The sequence below is a fragment of the Phocoena sinus genome, chromosome 13 (assembly GCF_008692025.1).
Source record: "Phocoena sinus isolate mPhoSin1 chromosome 13, mPhoSin1.pri, whole genome shotgun sequence".
NCBI classification, from domain to species: Eukaryota; Metazoa; Chordata; class Mammalia; order Artiodactyla; family Phocoenidae; genus Phocoena; species Phocoena sinus.
Window position 1 is genome coordinate 31,355,114 of NC_045775.1, and position 18,859 is coordinate 31,373,972.

Consider the following 18,859-nt stretch of genomic DNA (forward strand, 5'->3'; position numbering starts at 1 on the left):
ATTTATTTGCTTTGTTTGTTTATTTTTGGCTGCGTTGGGTCTTCGCTGCTACGCTCAGGCTTCTCATTGTGGGGGCTTCTCTTGTTGCGGAGCATAGGCTCTAGTAGTTGTGGCACGTGGGTGTTGTGGCTCGTGGGCTCTAGAGCACAGGCTTAGTAGTTGTGGCGCATGGGCTTAGTTGCTCTGCGGTATGTGGGATCTTCCCAGACCACGGCTCGAGCCCATGTCCCCTGCATGGGCAGGTGGATTCTTAACCACTGCACCACCAGGGAAGCCCTACCTTTGGGTTTTAAGCTAAATATTTACTCAACAATATTTTCACTCTTCTGAAACTGCGCACAACGCCCGTTGCTTCTAATAGCTGTGTTCATTTCAGTTTTTTAAAGTTAACACATAAAGTAAATCCAGTCACTTCACCTGTTCCCTTACTCTTGATTTCAACTGACAGGTCCGGGGAAGAGGGGATGGCCTGATCCAGGGACAATGAAGATGCAATGTTGAAGAATAAGCTGGAGGAGAGAAGTAACAGGCACCATGGAAAAAACCAAAACAAAGCAAGGTTAGATTTCTCCTATGTCTTGCTTTAAGGTTCAGGATTTAAGAAATGTAGGTTGTGGGCTTGTCTTGCCCTTGTCTCAAAACATGATAATATGTTAACCTGACTATTCTCATTTCCTTATCATAGTAGAATGACCACGAAGAGCATAGACTTGGTGCTGGGGAAACAGGAAATGCGACATGTATACATACAATTTGAGTAGTTATGTTACTTTTCTTAGCAATAACTTTAGGACTGCCTCAGAACGACCTGCTGAATAAGGCCGAGATACATATTCAACTAACAGACATCCAACACCTCCTAGGCTGGCCTAGAAACATAGGGCTTTCTCTTTTAATCTTTACCATATAGAATCAACCATATAAAAGTAGGTTCTATTATCATCTCCAATAGACAGGTGAAGAAACAGTCATAGAGAAGTCAGGCTACAAACCACAACCTATCAACGTTTGATTTGGGAGCCTGGTCTCTGTTCCCAAGTTCTGGTTCTTGACATTATACCAGGCTGTTGGGACATAGCATAAAATGGGCTAAGTAATCTTTACTCAAGCTTGTGTGGGGAATTTTGGTAATCTCAAACCATCTGGATTTTATAGGGACAGACCTCAGTGTGTATAAATTCTGGGCTGAGGTTACGTATTATTTATGAACTTAACATACCAAGGCTGGTTCCTCTAAGGAAGGGTTCCCTATACCCGCATGTCTTAGGAGAACAATATACACATTCATACAACCAAATATTTGCAACCAGGGGTTTCATCTATAAACTGCTTGATTCATACAATGTGATTCGATTCATACAATTCATACAAAGGAGATGTAGCTAAGTGGATGAGTAAAGGGCTTCATGTGGGCTGCATGTTTTACACGGATTGCCTCATCTTCAGAGCCAACCAATGTGATTCCAAAAGGTACATTCTAGGCCAACCTTTTTTCCTCCCTAGGTATAAATGGTATTTATAACCTACTACTTCCTTTGTGTTTGACCTGTGTTTCACAGTCTCTGGTATTGACAGTATTGTCTTCTTTCTGCCTGCATCATTCCCAGATCCTTTGCATTGACAATTCCCTTCTATCAACCCTCTTGTCCAGGAGGATGGCAAGGTTCCCTTAGCTGATCTGGGCAGTGACAGAAGGGCAAAGTTCAGAAGTTTAGCAAGGATCAGAGGCAGGAGAAGTAAGGGATATTTTATAGAGGCCTCCTGAGAACAATAAAGTGACAACTGAATAGATGCCTTCCTGACTGTGGACTGAATAGATGCTTTCCTGACTTCCCCTCAAGTAAACCTCAGTCAGCCCCCAAAATAAGAGAAAGACCCTTCATGGGCATTCCCTCCTGACTATTTAATGATTACTCGTCATTCAGTTTGATTGAGAAACTTCCCCACCACGGTAGAGCATGGTTTTCTACTATAAGAGTTACATCAGGTAGATATGGTTTGGTCATTAGGATGTAATATAAAATCACCTACACCAATTTATCTTCTGTTCTGGTTGAATCATTGGCTTCCTGTCATGCAGGCACGGATTTAGGATCCTATAAGTCCCCTTATTCCCTGCATGTGTCTGAAGAGAATAGGGACAGAATGAATTGTGTTGATTAAACAAAGCTCTTTCTCCCTACAGGAGAGAATGAACATAAGCCGATGAATAATCCTTCCACACAGATTTACCAGGTAAAGACACAGATTGTTTTGAGCTCTCCTATGTGTCACAGTGATGACTGTCCTTTACGTATAAATTTTTTTAGCACTCATAAAAGCTTCTACATATATCATTGTATTTGTTCACTTAAGGTTGTGGGATAGGCAGGGACGAGAGTACCATTCACATTGTACTTTTGAGAAAACTGATGACTGAAGGACAACCTATCCAGTTTATAAATTACAGCACCACCACTCCCACATCAATGCTGCTTTTCTTCCTGTTGCCTCCATCAACCTGGCCATTACACTGTGTGATAACATTTCAGTCAGGAGTGAGAGATCTATTTTTCTTAGTTTCTTATTTTAGCAGGGAGAACTGAAAATAAAAGGGGGTTAATATTGCAAGTGTTCAAATACGATAATAGAAAAAATTTTAATCTCTTTTTAAACAATGGGAATAATTTGATTTACAAGGGAGATAAATGTTCTGCAAAATTTTATGTAATATGTTTGCAACAAGGGTCACATTGGGCTGTTGGCTCTCTACATAGCATTTCTTTGGCTTCTATCTTCCGCATGTGATTTAAAGTAAATTTCTGTCCTTAAAAATCATAGAGATTATTCTGACATAATTTGTAATGTAAAAGTAGCTTGGGTTAGGGAAACCCATGCTCCTCTCTAGACTTAAGACATTGTTATCTGGAATACATGAGAAGGAAGAAAGAATTGACAGGGCTTGATGGGGGTTGGGAGAAAAGGTGATTTCAAAGTTGGCTCTAAGGTTTTAAGCCCTGGTAACTAGGAAAAAGAGTGGTCTCCCAAATAGAGATACAGGAATCCAGAGGAGCAGGTAGCTTGGGGGAAATGTAATTTAGATTTGTTGAGTTTAAGTAACAGTAAAGTGAAACTAACAACTAGTTCCCAAAAATATCATGCAAGAGATCATTGCTGTGGACCCAACTAGGGCAAGCCAGCACAAGATTATGAAAACATTTTAACATGTTGCTCCTAGAACCAGACCAGCAATGAGAAGGGGCAAAGGAAACAGCTTCATTTCAATTTAATGCATATTTATTGAGCAGTTACTATGTGCAAAGTCTTCTGCTTGGCTTAACGGGAGATGAAACAGACATTCTCATTGATTTTTAAGTGTCCATACAATAAATAGCTCATACAAGGTAGGCTGTTGGAAGAATTATAACAGAGGTATTGATAAAATTCTATGGAATATGGACAAGGGATGAATTAATATTGACTGAAGGATTTGGAGCAGGCATTTAAGGACGAGTTGATCATTGGTAAGTGGATATGTGGGAGGGTATTTCAGGCAGAGGGACTAGCCTGAACAAAGGTCTGGAAACCAGAGTGAGTCTTCACTCAGTGCTGATTTGATGCTTTACTTGTCCAAGACCTCCAAAAGCCTTCCCCGCCCACCTCCCCTCTGTTAACATCTGACCTTTGTATGGCATTTGAATGAGTGTGACTATCTCTTTAAACTCAGGTATGATTTAAAGTCTATTATAGATTTAATGTAGGTCACTCCCTGAATGTTGGCTAAATATAGCTGCAGTGGGGGTGGCCTCATTCTCTTATTGCATCACAAATCCAAGTACATCTGTTCACAGAGGAACAAGTGAAGCAGTAGAAGTGAAGTTGGCCTATATGACCTCTGTGATGCTGTGATTACAACCCCATCCTTGTTTTAAAAGAATGTCTCCTAAGCCCCAGTCTGTTTACTCCAAGCAACATTTAACCAAAAGAAGATGAAGGTGGAGAAGTAAAGAAAGAAGAAGAGGAAGAGGAAGGAGGGATGCAGGGAGAAATTAACTATAATAGATACAATCTATACTAAAAAGGGAGAGCAAAATATGAAAGTTGAAGTGTCGGGAATTCCTGGTGGCCCAGTGGGTAAGACTGCGCTCCCAATGTGGGAGGCCTGGGTTCGATCCCTGATCAGGGAACTAGATCCCACATGCATGCTGCAACGAAGAAGTTAGCATGCCGCAACTAAGACCCGGCGCAGCCAAAATAAATAAATATTAAAAAAAAAAAAAACCTGTGACATCGAAAGTTGAAGCAACATACGACGTTTCAGTCATTTTCTATCTCCTTATTTTATTTTCTCAATAGACTCCCCCACCCCTACCTGACATTATAGTAAATATTAACTTGCTTATTTATTTTTTAACTGTCTGTCTCCTTCTCTAGAATGTAAGCTCCAAGGGCAGGGATTAGTACATTTTGCTCTCTGTGGAACTCTCAGAATAAAATATAGTGCCTGGAACACAACACATATTCAATAAATATTAGTTGAATGAATGAATGAATATCGTGAGATGTATATATCGCTTTGAGCCAAGAGGTCTGATGCAGTCCTGTAGGCTGGTGCCAAATGGTATTTGGAAAATTGTCTGGTTCTTTGCAAAAGAAAGAAGTGATTCTCAATTCATACTCTAATCAAAATAAACTCAAAAGTGGATGAAAGGATTAAATATTTTTAAAAACCATAAAAGTTTAGAATTAGTGAATATTTATTTTGTCTCTGGATGTGAAATGTCTTTTTAAGTAAAAAAGCACTGGACGAAATCACAAGGGAAAGGTTAGAGCGTTCATCACATCACAATTAAAAATGTTCCCAATGTAAAAATATTTTCAACAAATTCAGAGACAAATAACAAAATTGGAAAAATTCCTACCAAAATATTACAGAGGTTTAATGATGTATAAATAGTTTATAGAATTAATAAAAAGGAAACTTCTGAAACCCCGGTAGAATACGGGCAAAGAACGTAATTTCCCAAAGTAAGATTACAGATGGCTAATACATGGAAGAAAAGGTTGAAGCTCAAAGAAACAATGATTAAAACAAGGAGTATTAGTTTTTGACTACCTAATTAGCAAATTAAAAAATACAGTAATTAATAGTATTTATATCTGATGAGTGTGTGTGTAAATTGGTGGAACCTTTTATGAAAATTAATAGTTAAAATGCAGAAAAAGTGTTAAAATGTTTGTACCCCAAATTGGTTCCCTGTTCGTTCAATGGACGTGACCTCCTTGGTGACAGTAAGGTACCATGACCTAAATCGGGTCACAGAAGGGAACAGGAGAATGAGTACTACCATCTCCCAGTTCATTCCAGGTAGAATTACTGTGGACCAGGTGAATCAGTGGGGACACGCTGACTGCTCCTTAGCTTAGTATACTTCCTTTTATTTGAATGCAAGTCTGTCCCCTTTCCTTCCTGTCCTTGGTCCACTGCACATGGCCCTCTCAAAGTCCACCCCAATATCTTCTCCAGAGTCACACTGTCTTGCTTCAGCCTTGATTACTTCATTTTGAATATGTATTCTAAAATTATGATTCCATTAACATAAGAAGTGGGCGTCGGGTGTCCCCAATTAAGGCAACAGATGTGGCAACTGCACTATTTTCTTCTAGCTCAACCCTCACACTAATGATTTGAACTCCAGCTGTGTTTTTGCCTCGCTTGTAGCCTTAGCAGTGTAGACTCTTCAGCTTCCACCAATTATACTACCTATGTTTCATACATCTTGTCTGAGACATGTTTCTCCGAATACGCTAATTTAGGACATTGCACATCATACAGCATGTTTCTAAGAATATACAACCATATTGTTATAACTTTTCAAACCCTCTGGTCAAATAGATTTTGTATAATTATTAATTAATTAAATATGTTGTCTCCTTCTAATACAGTAGATTGCCCTTTGGGTCAATACAACCTAACATCCTTTGACTCACAGTAATTTCATATTTAGGAATTTATCCTAAGGAAATAACCTGAAATACATACAAATCTTTAAATAAAAAGCATTCTAGGGGCTTCCCTGGTGGCTCAGTGGTTGAGAGTCCGCCTGCCGATGCAAGGGACATGGGTTCGTGCCCCGGTCTGGGAAGATCCCACATGCCGCGGAGTGGCTGGGCCCATGAGCCATGGCTGCTGAGCCTGTGCGTCCGGAGCCTGTGCTCCGCAACAGGAGAGGCCACAACAGTGAGAGGCCCACGTACCGCAAAAAAAATAAATAAGTTAAAAATTAAAAAAATAATTAAAAAAATAAAAAGCATTCTATTCCAATGCATTATTTTATATTGAAAAATTACAAACAGGGCTTCCCTGGTGGCGCAGTGGTTGAGAGTCCGCCTGCCGATGCAGGGGGCATGGGTTCGTGCCCCGGTCTGGGAAGACCCCACATGCCGCGGAGCGGCTGGGCCTGTGAGCCATGGCCGCTAAGCCTGCGCAACCGGAGCCTGTGCTCCGCAACGGGAGAGGCCACAACAGTGAGAGGACCACGTACCGCAAAAAAAAAAAAAAAATTACAAACAACAAAAATTTCCAACAAGGGTGAATGGGTAGGTAAACTCTGGCGCATCTGTAGGATGGAATATTATATAGCCATTAAAAACACCTACTTAGATAAAACTTTGAAGGCTAAGGGAAAGGGCTTATAAGAATGTTAGCCAAAAGAAAAAAAAGGGGAGGGCAGAATCAAAATATATCTTTAGTGTGATTTCAACAATATAAATATCTCCATTTATATTCACAGCACAAATTACAAGGAAATATGCCAAAATGTTAATGGTTATATTAATGAGATTTGGGGTGACTCTCTTTTTTCTTCTTTATTTTTCTCTGTAATGAAAATAATTTAAGAAAATGAGTTATATACCCAAAGAAACTCTAACTGAAAAACTATGGGAACCAGTCCTGCAGTAATAGGTTTCATCATCAAAACTGCCACTGAACATTTTCTAGGATTTGTAAGCCCTGTTTGAGCCTCAGTCTCTTTTTAGCATTGAGGAATGTCCTCCTAACTCCAGAGAGGTTAACTCCGCTAGACCTGTGGTGCATCCAAGGATGGATAAGATAAATTTCCAGCCCAATGGGCTTCACAGCCGCCTCAATAGTGCCCTGTGAGAATGACTTTAAGGATCAACCTCTGCAGGGAGTGTCGACGAGTAGATTTGGGAAATTTACTCTTGACTGATCAAATGACTCACCTACTTTGTGTTTTAAATCACTGCAATGGATTAATTTGTTGCAAGTTAATTGCAATGGATTAGTTTGTTGCATTGGATTAACAGAGGCCTACAATTAGGAAGTGGCAGCTGGCAGAAAGAACCTCTTCCTTCTGTAGCAGCCGCAGTTTAGGGGGAAGCCAAAGCAGTTACCTTGCCATCCTTGCCATCATGTGCTACTTCAAAATACCTGGGCTTTTGCTCCTGTAGAGCCTTTAGACAGGTGTTGCAGGAATTTGGCATATCTTGTGGAGATTTCTCAAATCTTGACATTTATGACTTTGCAGAGTTCTCAAGGCACAGGCCCAGTCCCTGAATTTGCTTCATAGCAGCCTTCTGACCTTAATAATGGGACAGAAAGGAAGGAGAGAGAAGTCTGTGTAAAAAACAAGTTGGAACAACTTACATAATTTATGAAAATTTAGTTTGAGGGATCTTTGGTGGAAAAAAAAATGGGAAGACATTGACTAAAATTCATCTTGAGAAGAGTTAAGAAGCCAAGAAAGTAAAAGAAATTGAGAGACAGAAATTAAGAGCATGAAATAGGAAGAATTCGGACTCCCCTCCCCTATTTATTTGAGCCTAAGATGCCCTCTGTGGACCGTAGGCTTCGAAGTACAAGTCTTCCCTGCACCTGCCTCCAGTGGGAGCCCGCCTCCAGCGGCAGGATGGAGGGATCATAACCTCTCTAGAGCAGCTTCATGAAAAAATCAACGAGATGAGGAACGTGTTCAACTCGCTGGAGAACAAGGTAGACACCCATTTCTAATCCTGGGGGTGGGCTGCGGGCTGTCAAATAAGAAAGCTGCAGAGAGAGCAGAAAAAAGACAAGTCCATGTCTTCAGAGTATTTTTTTATTCACAAATGAATGGCAAGTTGGTACCAGAAAACCAGTCTGTAGCAGCTAAAGATTTTAAGAGTCCCAAGCACCTTAAAAATGACCTGTTGTCTCAGGTGTGTGATTGTATTCCCTACGGCATCCGCTCCCTGGCTGATCAGTGGTTGTGAAGCTGTTTATAAAGCAGTAGTGTTACTTCAGTGGCAGGTATCTAGGGAGCTCAAAGTAATACATGGAAAGGAAATGGGCTCATAGCTCTAAGTGGTTTCAGAATTCCCAAAGTCCCTATACTATACAACCTGGCTGTTAGTGAAATGTATGGATAATTCTTAATTTTTTGAGAACTGGGGTTCTACAGGTGAGGAAAATCCTTTCCCCAGGGCCCTGCTGCTTCCTTTTGCCTCCTGGGGAAAACTCTACACATCCACCTAAGGGAGCAGTGAAAATGAAACCTATTTCTGTTGGAAAGTGGTTCCCTTTTTTTTTTTTCAAGCAGGAAATGTGAATGAATGTCAGGCTTCCTTCCTTCAATTTTAAAACTTGCCTAGGTTTTGCTTTGATTTTATATGGCCATCGATTTCATTTTGCTCACAGAAGATGAATTTATATAATGAAAATGACCAGATCAGATGTAGTTGAACTGGTGACTTAATCCATCATGACAACTGAATTAGGACATATGCCGAAATCCATCACAGAGATTAATTAAAATTAAAAATGACTGGAATGAAAAACAGATTGCTCACGTTGTTTCCCAATCTTTCAGCTCCAAACACTTGACAGGGCGTGCTTTTTCCCTCAGAATGACCTCTTTGGTTCCTCATATTTCCCCCTCCTCCTAGCCCTCGAAAGAAAACTTTGTGAAGCACAGTGAGCCACAAGACCCTATATTTTGAAAATACGGTGTAGGAGAGTAAGTCTTTTTATAATTGGAGATGCCACTGCAAGTTGGAACCATTTGGATAATCAGGTTCTAAAAGTGTTTAGATATACACATTTGAAGAAATTTTGTTAAGGTACCTGGACTTTAATTTCCATCCCTTTAAAATAAGCATACTTGGTGGATACTTTTAATTGTAGAATAAACCTTCTAAAAAGTTCTGTTGTAAAAAGCAATCTGGAGCTAAGCATTCCTCTGCTTAGCAGAGTGTAAGATCATAAATATCATGAAAGTAATGTTATTATTATCTTATTGTTATTATTATCTTAACTTTCTGTCTGTTGAAAATGCTTTTTTCATTTATTCAATAAATAAAACTGGGGCTTCCCTGGTGGCGCAGTGGTTGAGAGTCTGCCTGCCGATGCAGGGGACACGGGTTCACGCCCCGGTCTGGGAAGATCCCACATGCCGCGGATCAGCTGGGCCCTGTGAGCCATGGCCGCTGAGCCTGCGCGTCCGGAGCCTGTGTTCCGCAACGGGAGAGGCCACAACAGTGAGAGGCCCGCGTACCGCAAAAATAAATAAATAAAACTGAACTTTAGAAGTGCTCCAGTTTCTCTACATTTCTGTTTGTGCTTAACTTTCTGATTTGCTACTTAAAGGGGGAAAAGAATTAAAATTTCTTGAACACATTTTATGTATCAAGCATATGCTGTGGCAGGTACCTTACCTACATTTACTCATTTAATTCTCAAGACAGCCTAGTGAAATGTTATCACAGCTATTTTATGAATGAGGAAACTGCTACAAAGAGGTTGACCAACTTGGCTGAGGTTTTAGTACTTGTAGGAGAATGCTAGGATTTATACCCTATCTGACTCCAAAATTGACACCCTTTTCATGGTTGGAAGTTGACAATAAAAATCCAGTGTGCATTCCTACACAACTGGGCTTGATGGCTGAAGACGATTCACATCACTATCAATGTGCTGAACTTCTACTGTTGTAGCTATTTCCTGCCACTGGAAATACCATTATCTCCTTTTCCATGATATCATCGAAGAATATTTAAAAAAAAAAAAAAACAACTTATTCCCTTTCAAAGAAATATTCAGATATGCTTAATTATTACTCTTTTTATCATTTCATTTTTTAAGGAAAAAATATCTGAATTTCTTCAACATCCCTTCTTTCATGGAATTTGAAGAGTTACAGATCAACACTGTCTTTCACACGCATATGTTGCTTTTCAAGTAAATCTCTTTTTAATCAAAAGTGTGAGAATAAATAGCAGCTTGCAGAAGCACTTGTCAACTGAATTAAAATTGCTTGCTTTCTTGTCACTATCAAACTTCAGCACGTGTGATATAGAGAAGATCCTCTTTTTCCTAGATGAATGGGGCCAAGGTTTCCTTAAGTTGTCCAAACTTTAGTCTTCTAGTAAATGAGTTCTGCACATGTTCAAGAGCCTGATTTCTCAGACAAGAGAAACGTCCGAGGTGTCAGTGATACCATTTATAGCAAACTGAATTCACTCTTTGTGTATTATTTAGTTGCAGGCTCTAGCCTCTGAACTCAAAACTGGCTTCACAGAAGCAATGCAAGAACTGTCAAGAATTCAACATGGAGAATATGCTTTGGAAGAGAAGGTTAAGAGCTGCAGATGTTCCATGGAAGAAAAAGTTACTGAGATGAAGAATTCATTGAACTATTTTAAGGTGGGCCCCTCTTCTATTTCCCTGCTCAAGAGAGATCCCTGGTCTTAGTAACAGAAGTAGAAAACTTGCCTTTTTGCCTAGCAACCAAATACAAGAGTATTCCTCTGACCCATTCACTAATTTTCATGGAAAAATATCTATATCATGTTTTTACTTTCTTGGATCTCTGTGTTAAAATTAGAAGCTACAATAGAAGTAAAATTGTTATCTCTCATTCATTGACTCAACAAGTATGTATTAAAAGCTTACTGTGTACTAGATATACTTCATATTCCAGGTTAAATACATATCAATTCTTATTTTTTAGGAAGAGCTGAGCAATGCCATGTCAATGATCCAGGCCATCACTTCCAAACAAGAAGAAATGCAACAGAAAATTGAACAGCTTCAACAGGAGAAGCGAAGAGAATCTCGAAAAGTTAAAGCCAAGTGAGTGTCTGACCAAAAAATTGACCAAAGGCAAACCCGTAAGCAGCGGCTTGTACAAAGGCACCAGGAACACCTTCCCCACTCTTGGTGTACAGCTGGCCACTGGGCTCCATGGGCCAGCATGTGATGGAGGCTAGGCAGCATAAAAGTTGGTTAATACTACAAATGAATGGTAATAGAAAACGCACTTAATACAATAGGAAGTTAAATGAAAAGGATGTAAAGTGCCATGTAGAATTTAATGTCAACCGTAAAAACATGTAAAATAACAACTAGAAAGATATATTTAAATGACGACTGTGTTAAGATAGTGGGGTCACCAGTGATTTTCTTTCTTTATTAGTTTTCTGAAATTTCTCTAATACTATTATTTGACTTTGACCATTGAAAATAAATTTATGTTAAACAATATCTCAACCAGGTTGAACCAAGTAAAGCTTCACCAATAAATAGACATAATCTTCATTGTTATATGTTTTAATATTATCAGATTTAAAATAGAAATAATATTTGTGTGACCCTGGAGAACGGTTCATTGTTTTCAGTTGAGGACCTGCTCCTTCCTGCTACCTTTGTGTTGGTTTGTGAAGAGAATGTACATCATCCCAAGCAAACTGACACCACTGTAAACTCTGTGAAGAGCTTGACCACAGGGAAGCCAGTAACAGAAAAATATGAATATGGATATGACAATTAGAAGGTGATTTGTAGATGTTTGATTTTTTTTTCTCCAGCTTTGGTAATGAGTCATGCGAACTGCTAGTATTTAACTGTTTTTAATTTATAAAAACAGCAATTTTATAGGGTTCAGAAGTTTTCTTGACCTATTCTGAACTTGCTCTCTTCTTCCCCCATCATGTATTAAGAGCCTTTGTTTTCCTTCCTTAGGAAAACTCAAAAAGAAGAACATGGCTCACAGGCCGGACCTGCTCAAGCACAAGGAAGTCCTTTCCGTTCCATCAACATCCCTGAACCTGTTCTTCCAAGTGAAGACTTTACAAACCTTTTGCCTTCTCAGGCCTATGAAAAAGGTACAGTTCACACATCATACTGAATTAGCCAAGTAGTTCTTCCTTGGCTCCTAGGGCTTAAGTAACGTTGAGAATAGGCTTACATCATCCATCCTTATTAGAGGAAAATGGTGTATTGCTCAGAATTTTTCCTTTTGTAACTGGAATGTAGAAGAATCCAGGGGATCTAAGAGATGGGGAGAGTCTGCCCAATTTTAAAAGATTTTCTCTTGGGGGAAAATACTAATCTGGGTATTCTAAGTTTCAAATGGATTGGAAATAACTTACTGCACAATAATACTATACCAGCCATAGGAGAAAAAATTTTTTAAATTATTCACTCTAATAAATTGTTTTCTTTTCTACATTATTTTCAATCCTTGTCTCTCTGCATAGACATAAAATTGTGTGTTCTCCTTTTTTTTTTCAGCCAAGTTTTCACGGATATGAGAAATTCATATCTGCTCTAACTGGCAGGCAGTGATGTCAGCAACAATCTAACTCTGTACTCCCCTTTGTCTGGAAAACTGATCTGGTGTTGTTTGTGGGCTGAAACAGCCACAGGCACATCCCTGATCTGGGATGATGGGACAGATGTTAGAAAATAATTGCATGTGGCAGTACTGAAGAGACTGGCTTTCCAAGCGATGTTGTTAACCATGTTCGATTACATGTTTGCTACATCTTTGTATCCTCAACAATGTCTAGCAAGCACCTTATACGAAGGAGCATGAATGTAGATATTAACATTGGATGAATTTTCCTCTTATTCTGGTCTCATGTTGAAAGTCTCCAAAAGAGGCTCAGTGACTTCTAGATCAATTGTAAGCTCCTCAAGGGCAGCACAGGTGGTTTCCTACCCTTATGGCTTAAGAAACAATGTGGTGCATATATTCAAAGACAATAAATGTGCTTTGGATAACTGAATTTCAAACTCCTAATCAAGGGGCTTTTAATAGGTATTAACTTCAAAGTACAGATTTGCTTTTTTATTTTTAGTTTTTACCCATTTGAGTAGTTTATTTTAGAGACTCAATAGGTACAGCCTGGGAAAACTCATTTGATCCATCTGGGGAGTGGGTTCATCACAGGTCGTCCTACTTTCTTTGCTCCGTGTCATAGACAGCATGACATAAAAGGATGATCTTGTTAGGGAAGAATATAGAATGGACTTGGAAGGTAGAGGTCAGATCAATGTCAAGCCTGGGGCAGCTGACCACGTTCACAAGATAAAAGATTAAAAGTTATATTTGCAAAGTGCCCAGGTGGATTTAAACTCGCTGTTTGGTGGCAAATTCTCCTTTCTTACTTGTTATATGGGTATGGCTTATATAATATAGTTTATTCTACTGAGTTACTACAGAAATTTGGGGATAATGTGCTGTAGTAAGACATTCTGGATACGATTGGTGGTAGGTTATGTTAAAACTCAGGGTCAAAGGACCAAACTTTTAGAAAGGGTTGGCTTACCCACTGTTAATTACAAAATGGTGCCATTGTTATCTACTGACTCCAAATTCAGTAACTTAAAATAGCAAACATTCATTATGTCAGTTTTTCTGAGTTAGGAATCTGTGCACAGCTTAGCTGGGTGCCTCTGGCTCAAGGTCTCTCATGAGGTTGCAGTCAAGGTGTAGCTGTCCCACTACCCTTCCTTCTATCCATCCATCCACCCCAGGCGCTGATTTAGGTGGTGGGACTTCATAATGAACAAAACAACAAAAAGTCCTTCCCTCTTGGAGTTCTTGTTCTGAAGGAAGCAGACAATGAAAAAGACAAATAAAATACGTAGCATGTTAGATGTGATGACAAATAAGGAAACAGAGGTGTAATTTTACAGAGGGTGCCAGGTAAAGACCTGAAGGAAGTGAGAAAGTTAGTTTATGGATATTGGGTAGAGGGAAGGGAACAGCCCCAAGGTCCTGGTAGGAACATAACTGATGTGCCCAAGCAATAGCAAGAAGACCAGTGGGGCTAAAGCAGAATGAACAGGGAGACAATAGGAGATGTGGGTTTGTTTTTTTTAAAAAGAAAGAAAAATATCAGGCAGGGGAGGGGGGCAGGTATTCCAGGGCCTTAAGATCAATCTAAGATCGTTGGCCTTCACACTGAAATGGGAAGCTGTTGGAGGGCTAGGCAGAGGCTTGACAGGGTCTGCCTTACATTTTAAAAGCATCGTTCTGGCTCTGCTCAGCATCACCATCCTCATCATCGTAGTTACACAATAATTAACTCTTGCTGTGTACAGTTTAGAAATGTTATCTGATTTAATTCTTAGGGTTATCTATGAGTTAAGTATCACTTATTATATCTTTTTACAAATGGGAAAATAGTACTTGTCATACTATATTGTAATTCTCTTTTTTCTTTTTTAACTGCTCTGGCTCCCCCAGTCAAAGGTAAGCTCTGTGAGTCTATCCCAGTCCCTAGCTCATAGCAGGTGCCAGTCTACGATAGTGAAATGAATACTGACTGAAAGCTTTCCTTCTTCTGCAGCTCAAGAGGCCAGATCCATGCATGTAGGAGATAGCAATGTGAAGGGCATGATAGGTCCTGGTGAGTGGCTCTTCTCTGAGTTCTCTTTTCTTCTAGCAATTCCCCCCTTTCCCTTCTTCTACCTTCCCTGTTTCTACTCCCTAAGTCCCAAACCAGGCATGAAAGAACCCAAGCGAGGTAAAGCACTATGGTTACTAAGATTCCAAGACGTGTGCTGGACTAGGTTGGTGACTCAGTGAAACCCAAAGAGAGAGAAGGGGCAGAGAAGTTTAAGACAAAACCAGTATTCTTGGTTCCTTCGGGCTCATTTTAGTTACCAATGAATTTACACTTGCTGAGAACTCACAGGTGTAGGTAGCATGACATAAGTGTTCTGTGGACCACATACCTTATAGTTTATGTAATTTAAAAGTTGTTTATTTAAGTGATAATTCACCAGAATTTTATAAATTATTTCATCTTCCCTCCCTCCCTTCCTCCTGCCTTTGGGAAACTTACCATCGTTAGGGCCAAGAAAGACAAATTCCAAAATAAGGCATTGTGTTTGGCACCCTTCTTCCTCCTCTTTCTGTATTTTCTTCCCTGGTGTGCTCACCTGAGAGGCAGCAGGTATGAGGAGTCAATACATACTATTATAAGTTAGTTACATTATTTTATAAATTTATTTTTTAAAAGTCCTTATTCAGTAGAGACTGTGTACAAAGAGTGAGAACATAGACCACAAACAGAGAAAGGTGATGCTTTGCAACTGTGGAGGCTTTTAATCCTTAATTGATATATTTAATCCTCAAGGGATACTTGTACCCAAGCAGAGGCATAATATTTAAGAGTTCGTAACAAATATAATCTTTAAACGATCAGAACTTGATGGCAGATGTCATTTTTCAGGAATGAACCCAACAACTCCAGAAGCAGAAGAAAACCTTAAGACTTGCCTCTCGGCTGATATCCAACACAAGGGCCATCTTCCACCTGGTGTGTGGAGGCAGCCAAAGGATAGTAAAGAATGGGGTGAAGAATATGTCACGAAAGACCACCCAGATAAACTCAAGGAAGCTGGCCAGGGCAGACACAGCTCCTTGGAAAACATTTTATGTGAAACCTCTTTAGCTGGTAAGTCCCAAGGGGCAATTTATTTTTTATTATATATATTTTTTTGCGGTACGCGGGTCTCTCACTGTTGTGGCCTCTCCCGTTGCGGAGCACAGGCTTGGGACACGCAGGCCCAGTGGCCATGGCTCACGGGCCTAGCCGCTCCGCGGCATGTGGGATCTTCCCTGACTGGGGCACGAACCCACGTCCCCTGCATCGGCAGGTGGACTCTCAACCACTGCGCCACCAGGGAAGCCCCCAAGGGGCAATTTAGATGCGGTGGACCTATGAGACCAGCCAGCCTCTGGTTTACTTTTGAGATGAACAAACTAAAGTCTTTGGAGGTGAAGGGACTCACCTGAGGTCACTTGGCCAACTGGGACCACCACCTTGATTCTGGGTATCCATGACATTTAGTAATGTAGTGCTTTGTAAAAATGGCATAAGGTTAGTGGAGAAGAGGGCAGAATTTTGTGATCTATTTATTCAGTGATAGGGAATGTTCAATATACAAATCTTGTATCAGGAGTCCACCACCAAAACACCAAACACTGCAATAAGGTCTGTTCTCCCTTCCTCCTTTTTTCCCTCTTTCCTTTCCTTCAAATCATAAATCATCACTGAGCACTTACTATTGATATATGTCAGACAATGGCATATCCCTCTGTTTTGTGGGAGGTAATTAAAAATTTTTTGTTATTATAAAATACATGAAAAATTAAATAATACTAAAAGGTTTATTATGAAGACCAATAACAACCACTTTAAATTCTTTTGACAGTTTTTTCTGATGCTTGCTTCCATGTTTTAAAAAGAGTTCATGCTTCTATTTTTCTATCAGTACTTTATCGGTGGTTAATTTACATAGAGTAAAATTCACAAAGCTTAAGCTTAAGCTCACTGTCCCCCTTGTGATCACTACCCAGGTCATGATATACAGACCTGTATAATAAATATATTAATATTTCTAATAATAGAAATATTACCACCAGAATGTTCTCACATGCACCTTTCCAGGCAATATCCACCCACAGAACAACTACTCTGACTTCTGTCACCATAAATTAGTTGTGTCTGTTCTTGACTCCATATAAATGGAATATTACAATATATAGCCTTGTGTCTGGCCTCTTTCTCTCAACATAATGTGTTGTGTGTAATTCATTCAATAGTTTATTCCTCTTTATTAATCATATTGAATAAATTTACCATAATTTTTCCATTCTCCTGATACTGGACATATGGATTGTTTCCAGTTTAGGGCTATTATAAAGCAAGCTGCCATGAATATTCCTGTACAGGTTTTTTTTTTTTTAGTGTATGCCCTCATTTCTCTTGGATGTATACACAGGAGTAGAATATCTAGATTATAGAATAGGATTATGTTTAAGTTTAAAAGGAATTGTCAAGCAGTTTACCAAAATGGTTGGAACATTTTATACTCTTAGCAGCAATGAATGAAAGTTCCAGTTGCTTCACATCCTTCTCAATATTCACTATGACCAGCCTTTAAATTTGAACCATGCTTGTGGACGTGTCCTGGTATCATATTGTAGTTTCTTTTGGCTGCACTGACTCTTAATTGCTGCACATGGGCTTTCTCTGGTTGTGGTGAGCGGGGGCTACTCTTCGTTGCGGTGCGCAGGCTTCTCATTGCGGTGGCTTCTCTTGTTGCCAAGCACGGGCTCTAGGTGCGCAGGCTTCAGTAGTTGAAGCATGCGGGCTCAGTAGTTGTGGCTCGTGGGCTCTAGAGCGCAGGCTTAGTAGTTGTGGCACATGAGCTTAGTTGCTCCGTGGCATGTGGGATCTTCCCAGACCAGGGCTCGAAACCACGTCCCCTGTATTAGCAGGTGGATTCTTAACCACTGCGCCACCAGGGAAGTCCCCATATTGTAATTTTAACTTGCACTTACCTGGGGACTAATGATGTTGAGCATCTTTTCATATGCTTATTGGCTATTTGTATAATTTCTTTTATGAAGTACTATTTAAGTCCTTTATCCAACTTTTAAACTGGGTTATCTTTTTATTCCCTATTAGTAGGATTTCTTAATATATTTTGAATATGAGTTCTCTGTCAGACAGACATGTTGAGACCATTCTCTGGCTTACCTTTTCCCTTTCTCAAGTCTTTCGATAACAGATGTTTTTAATTTTAATGACGTTCAATTTATCAATATTAAACTTTTAAAATAGCTTGTGACTTATGCGTCTTTCCAAGAAATTTTTTGCCTATTCTAAGGTTACAAAGATATTCTAGTATGTTTTCTTATAAACTCTTTACAGTTTAGCTTTCACATTTAGGTCTGTGACTTATCTTGAATAAATTTTGACGTGTGGTGCGAGTGTAGGTTCATTTTTTTCCCATATGGCTATTCAGCTGCTTCAGCTCCATTTATTGAAAATACCTTCCTTTCCACATTGAACTGAATAGGGAAAGTCAAGTGATCATATACGGGTGGGTCTAATTCTAGACTCTATATTCTTTTTATTCCGATTAGTAGAGAATTGACCTCTTGGCAGTACTTATGTTCCAGTTGAGGAACGTGGTATATATCTCCTTTTATACAGGTCTTCTTTAATTTTTCTTAGCAGTGTAACAGGAAATCTATCATTTACATTTTTTTACAAAAACGTTTGCCCTAGAGACCTCTGTCATCCTACTCCACGCTGGCTCATTGCACTGCTGCGCTCCTGTGACTTCTCAGTCTTCCTGGGAATTTCCTTCAAATTTCTCCTATGTTAGATTCCTATTTGGGGTTTTGTGGAGTTTTTTGCATATCCTTCTTGGTTCCTTGGTTTACTCCTTTTTTGATGGAACACAAAGTCTGGTAGCGTCCATGTAATTCGTTGATAGTTTATTTAGCTGAATATAAAATCATCTTCCATTACCATTTTGAAGCAATTGTTCCATTGTCTTCTAACTTCTAATGTTGCTAATGAAAAGTTGAATACCATTCTAATCCCCAGTCCTTTGCACGTTACCTGATTTTTCTCTCTGGTAACTTTTAGGATCTTCTCTTTATCTTTGGTGTGCTAAAGTTTCACAGTGATGTGGTACACCTTACAATGATATGAGTCTTTTTCATTAATTATACTGAGTGCAATGGGCCCTTTCTTCTGGAAATACATGTCCTGGTATTTTTTTTTT

General features: G+C 39.5%; 1 protein-coding gene across 2 annotated transcripts in view; it reads left to right on the plus strand.

Annotated features, from left to right (window-relative positions):
• The first annotated feature begins 534 nt into the window (after positions 1 to 534).
• Positions 535 to 18,859, plus strand: part of ARHGEF33 (Rho guanine nucleotide exchange factor 33) — a 46,773-nt gene continuing 28,448 nt past the window's right edge. For both annotated transcript variants that reach the window (XM_032653044.1, XM_032653045.1), the window contains exons 1-7: positions 535 to 559; positions 2,186 to 2,235; positions 10,517 to 10,681; positions 10,989 to 11,110; positions 11,999 to 12,141; positions 14,617 to 14,676; positions 15,505 to 15,729. In XM_032653044.1, the coding sequence (XP_032508935.1) occupies positions 535 to 559; positions 2,186 to 2,235; positions 10,517 to 10,681; positions 10,989 to 11,110; positions 11,999 to 12,141; positions 14,617 to 14,676; positions 15,505 to 15,729 (790 nt within the window). The remainder of the gene's footprint in view (positions 560 to 2,185; positions 2,236 to 10,516; positions 10,682 to 10,988; positions 11,111 to 11,998; positions 12,142 to 14,616; positions 14,677 to 15,504; positions 15,730 to 18,859) is intronic.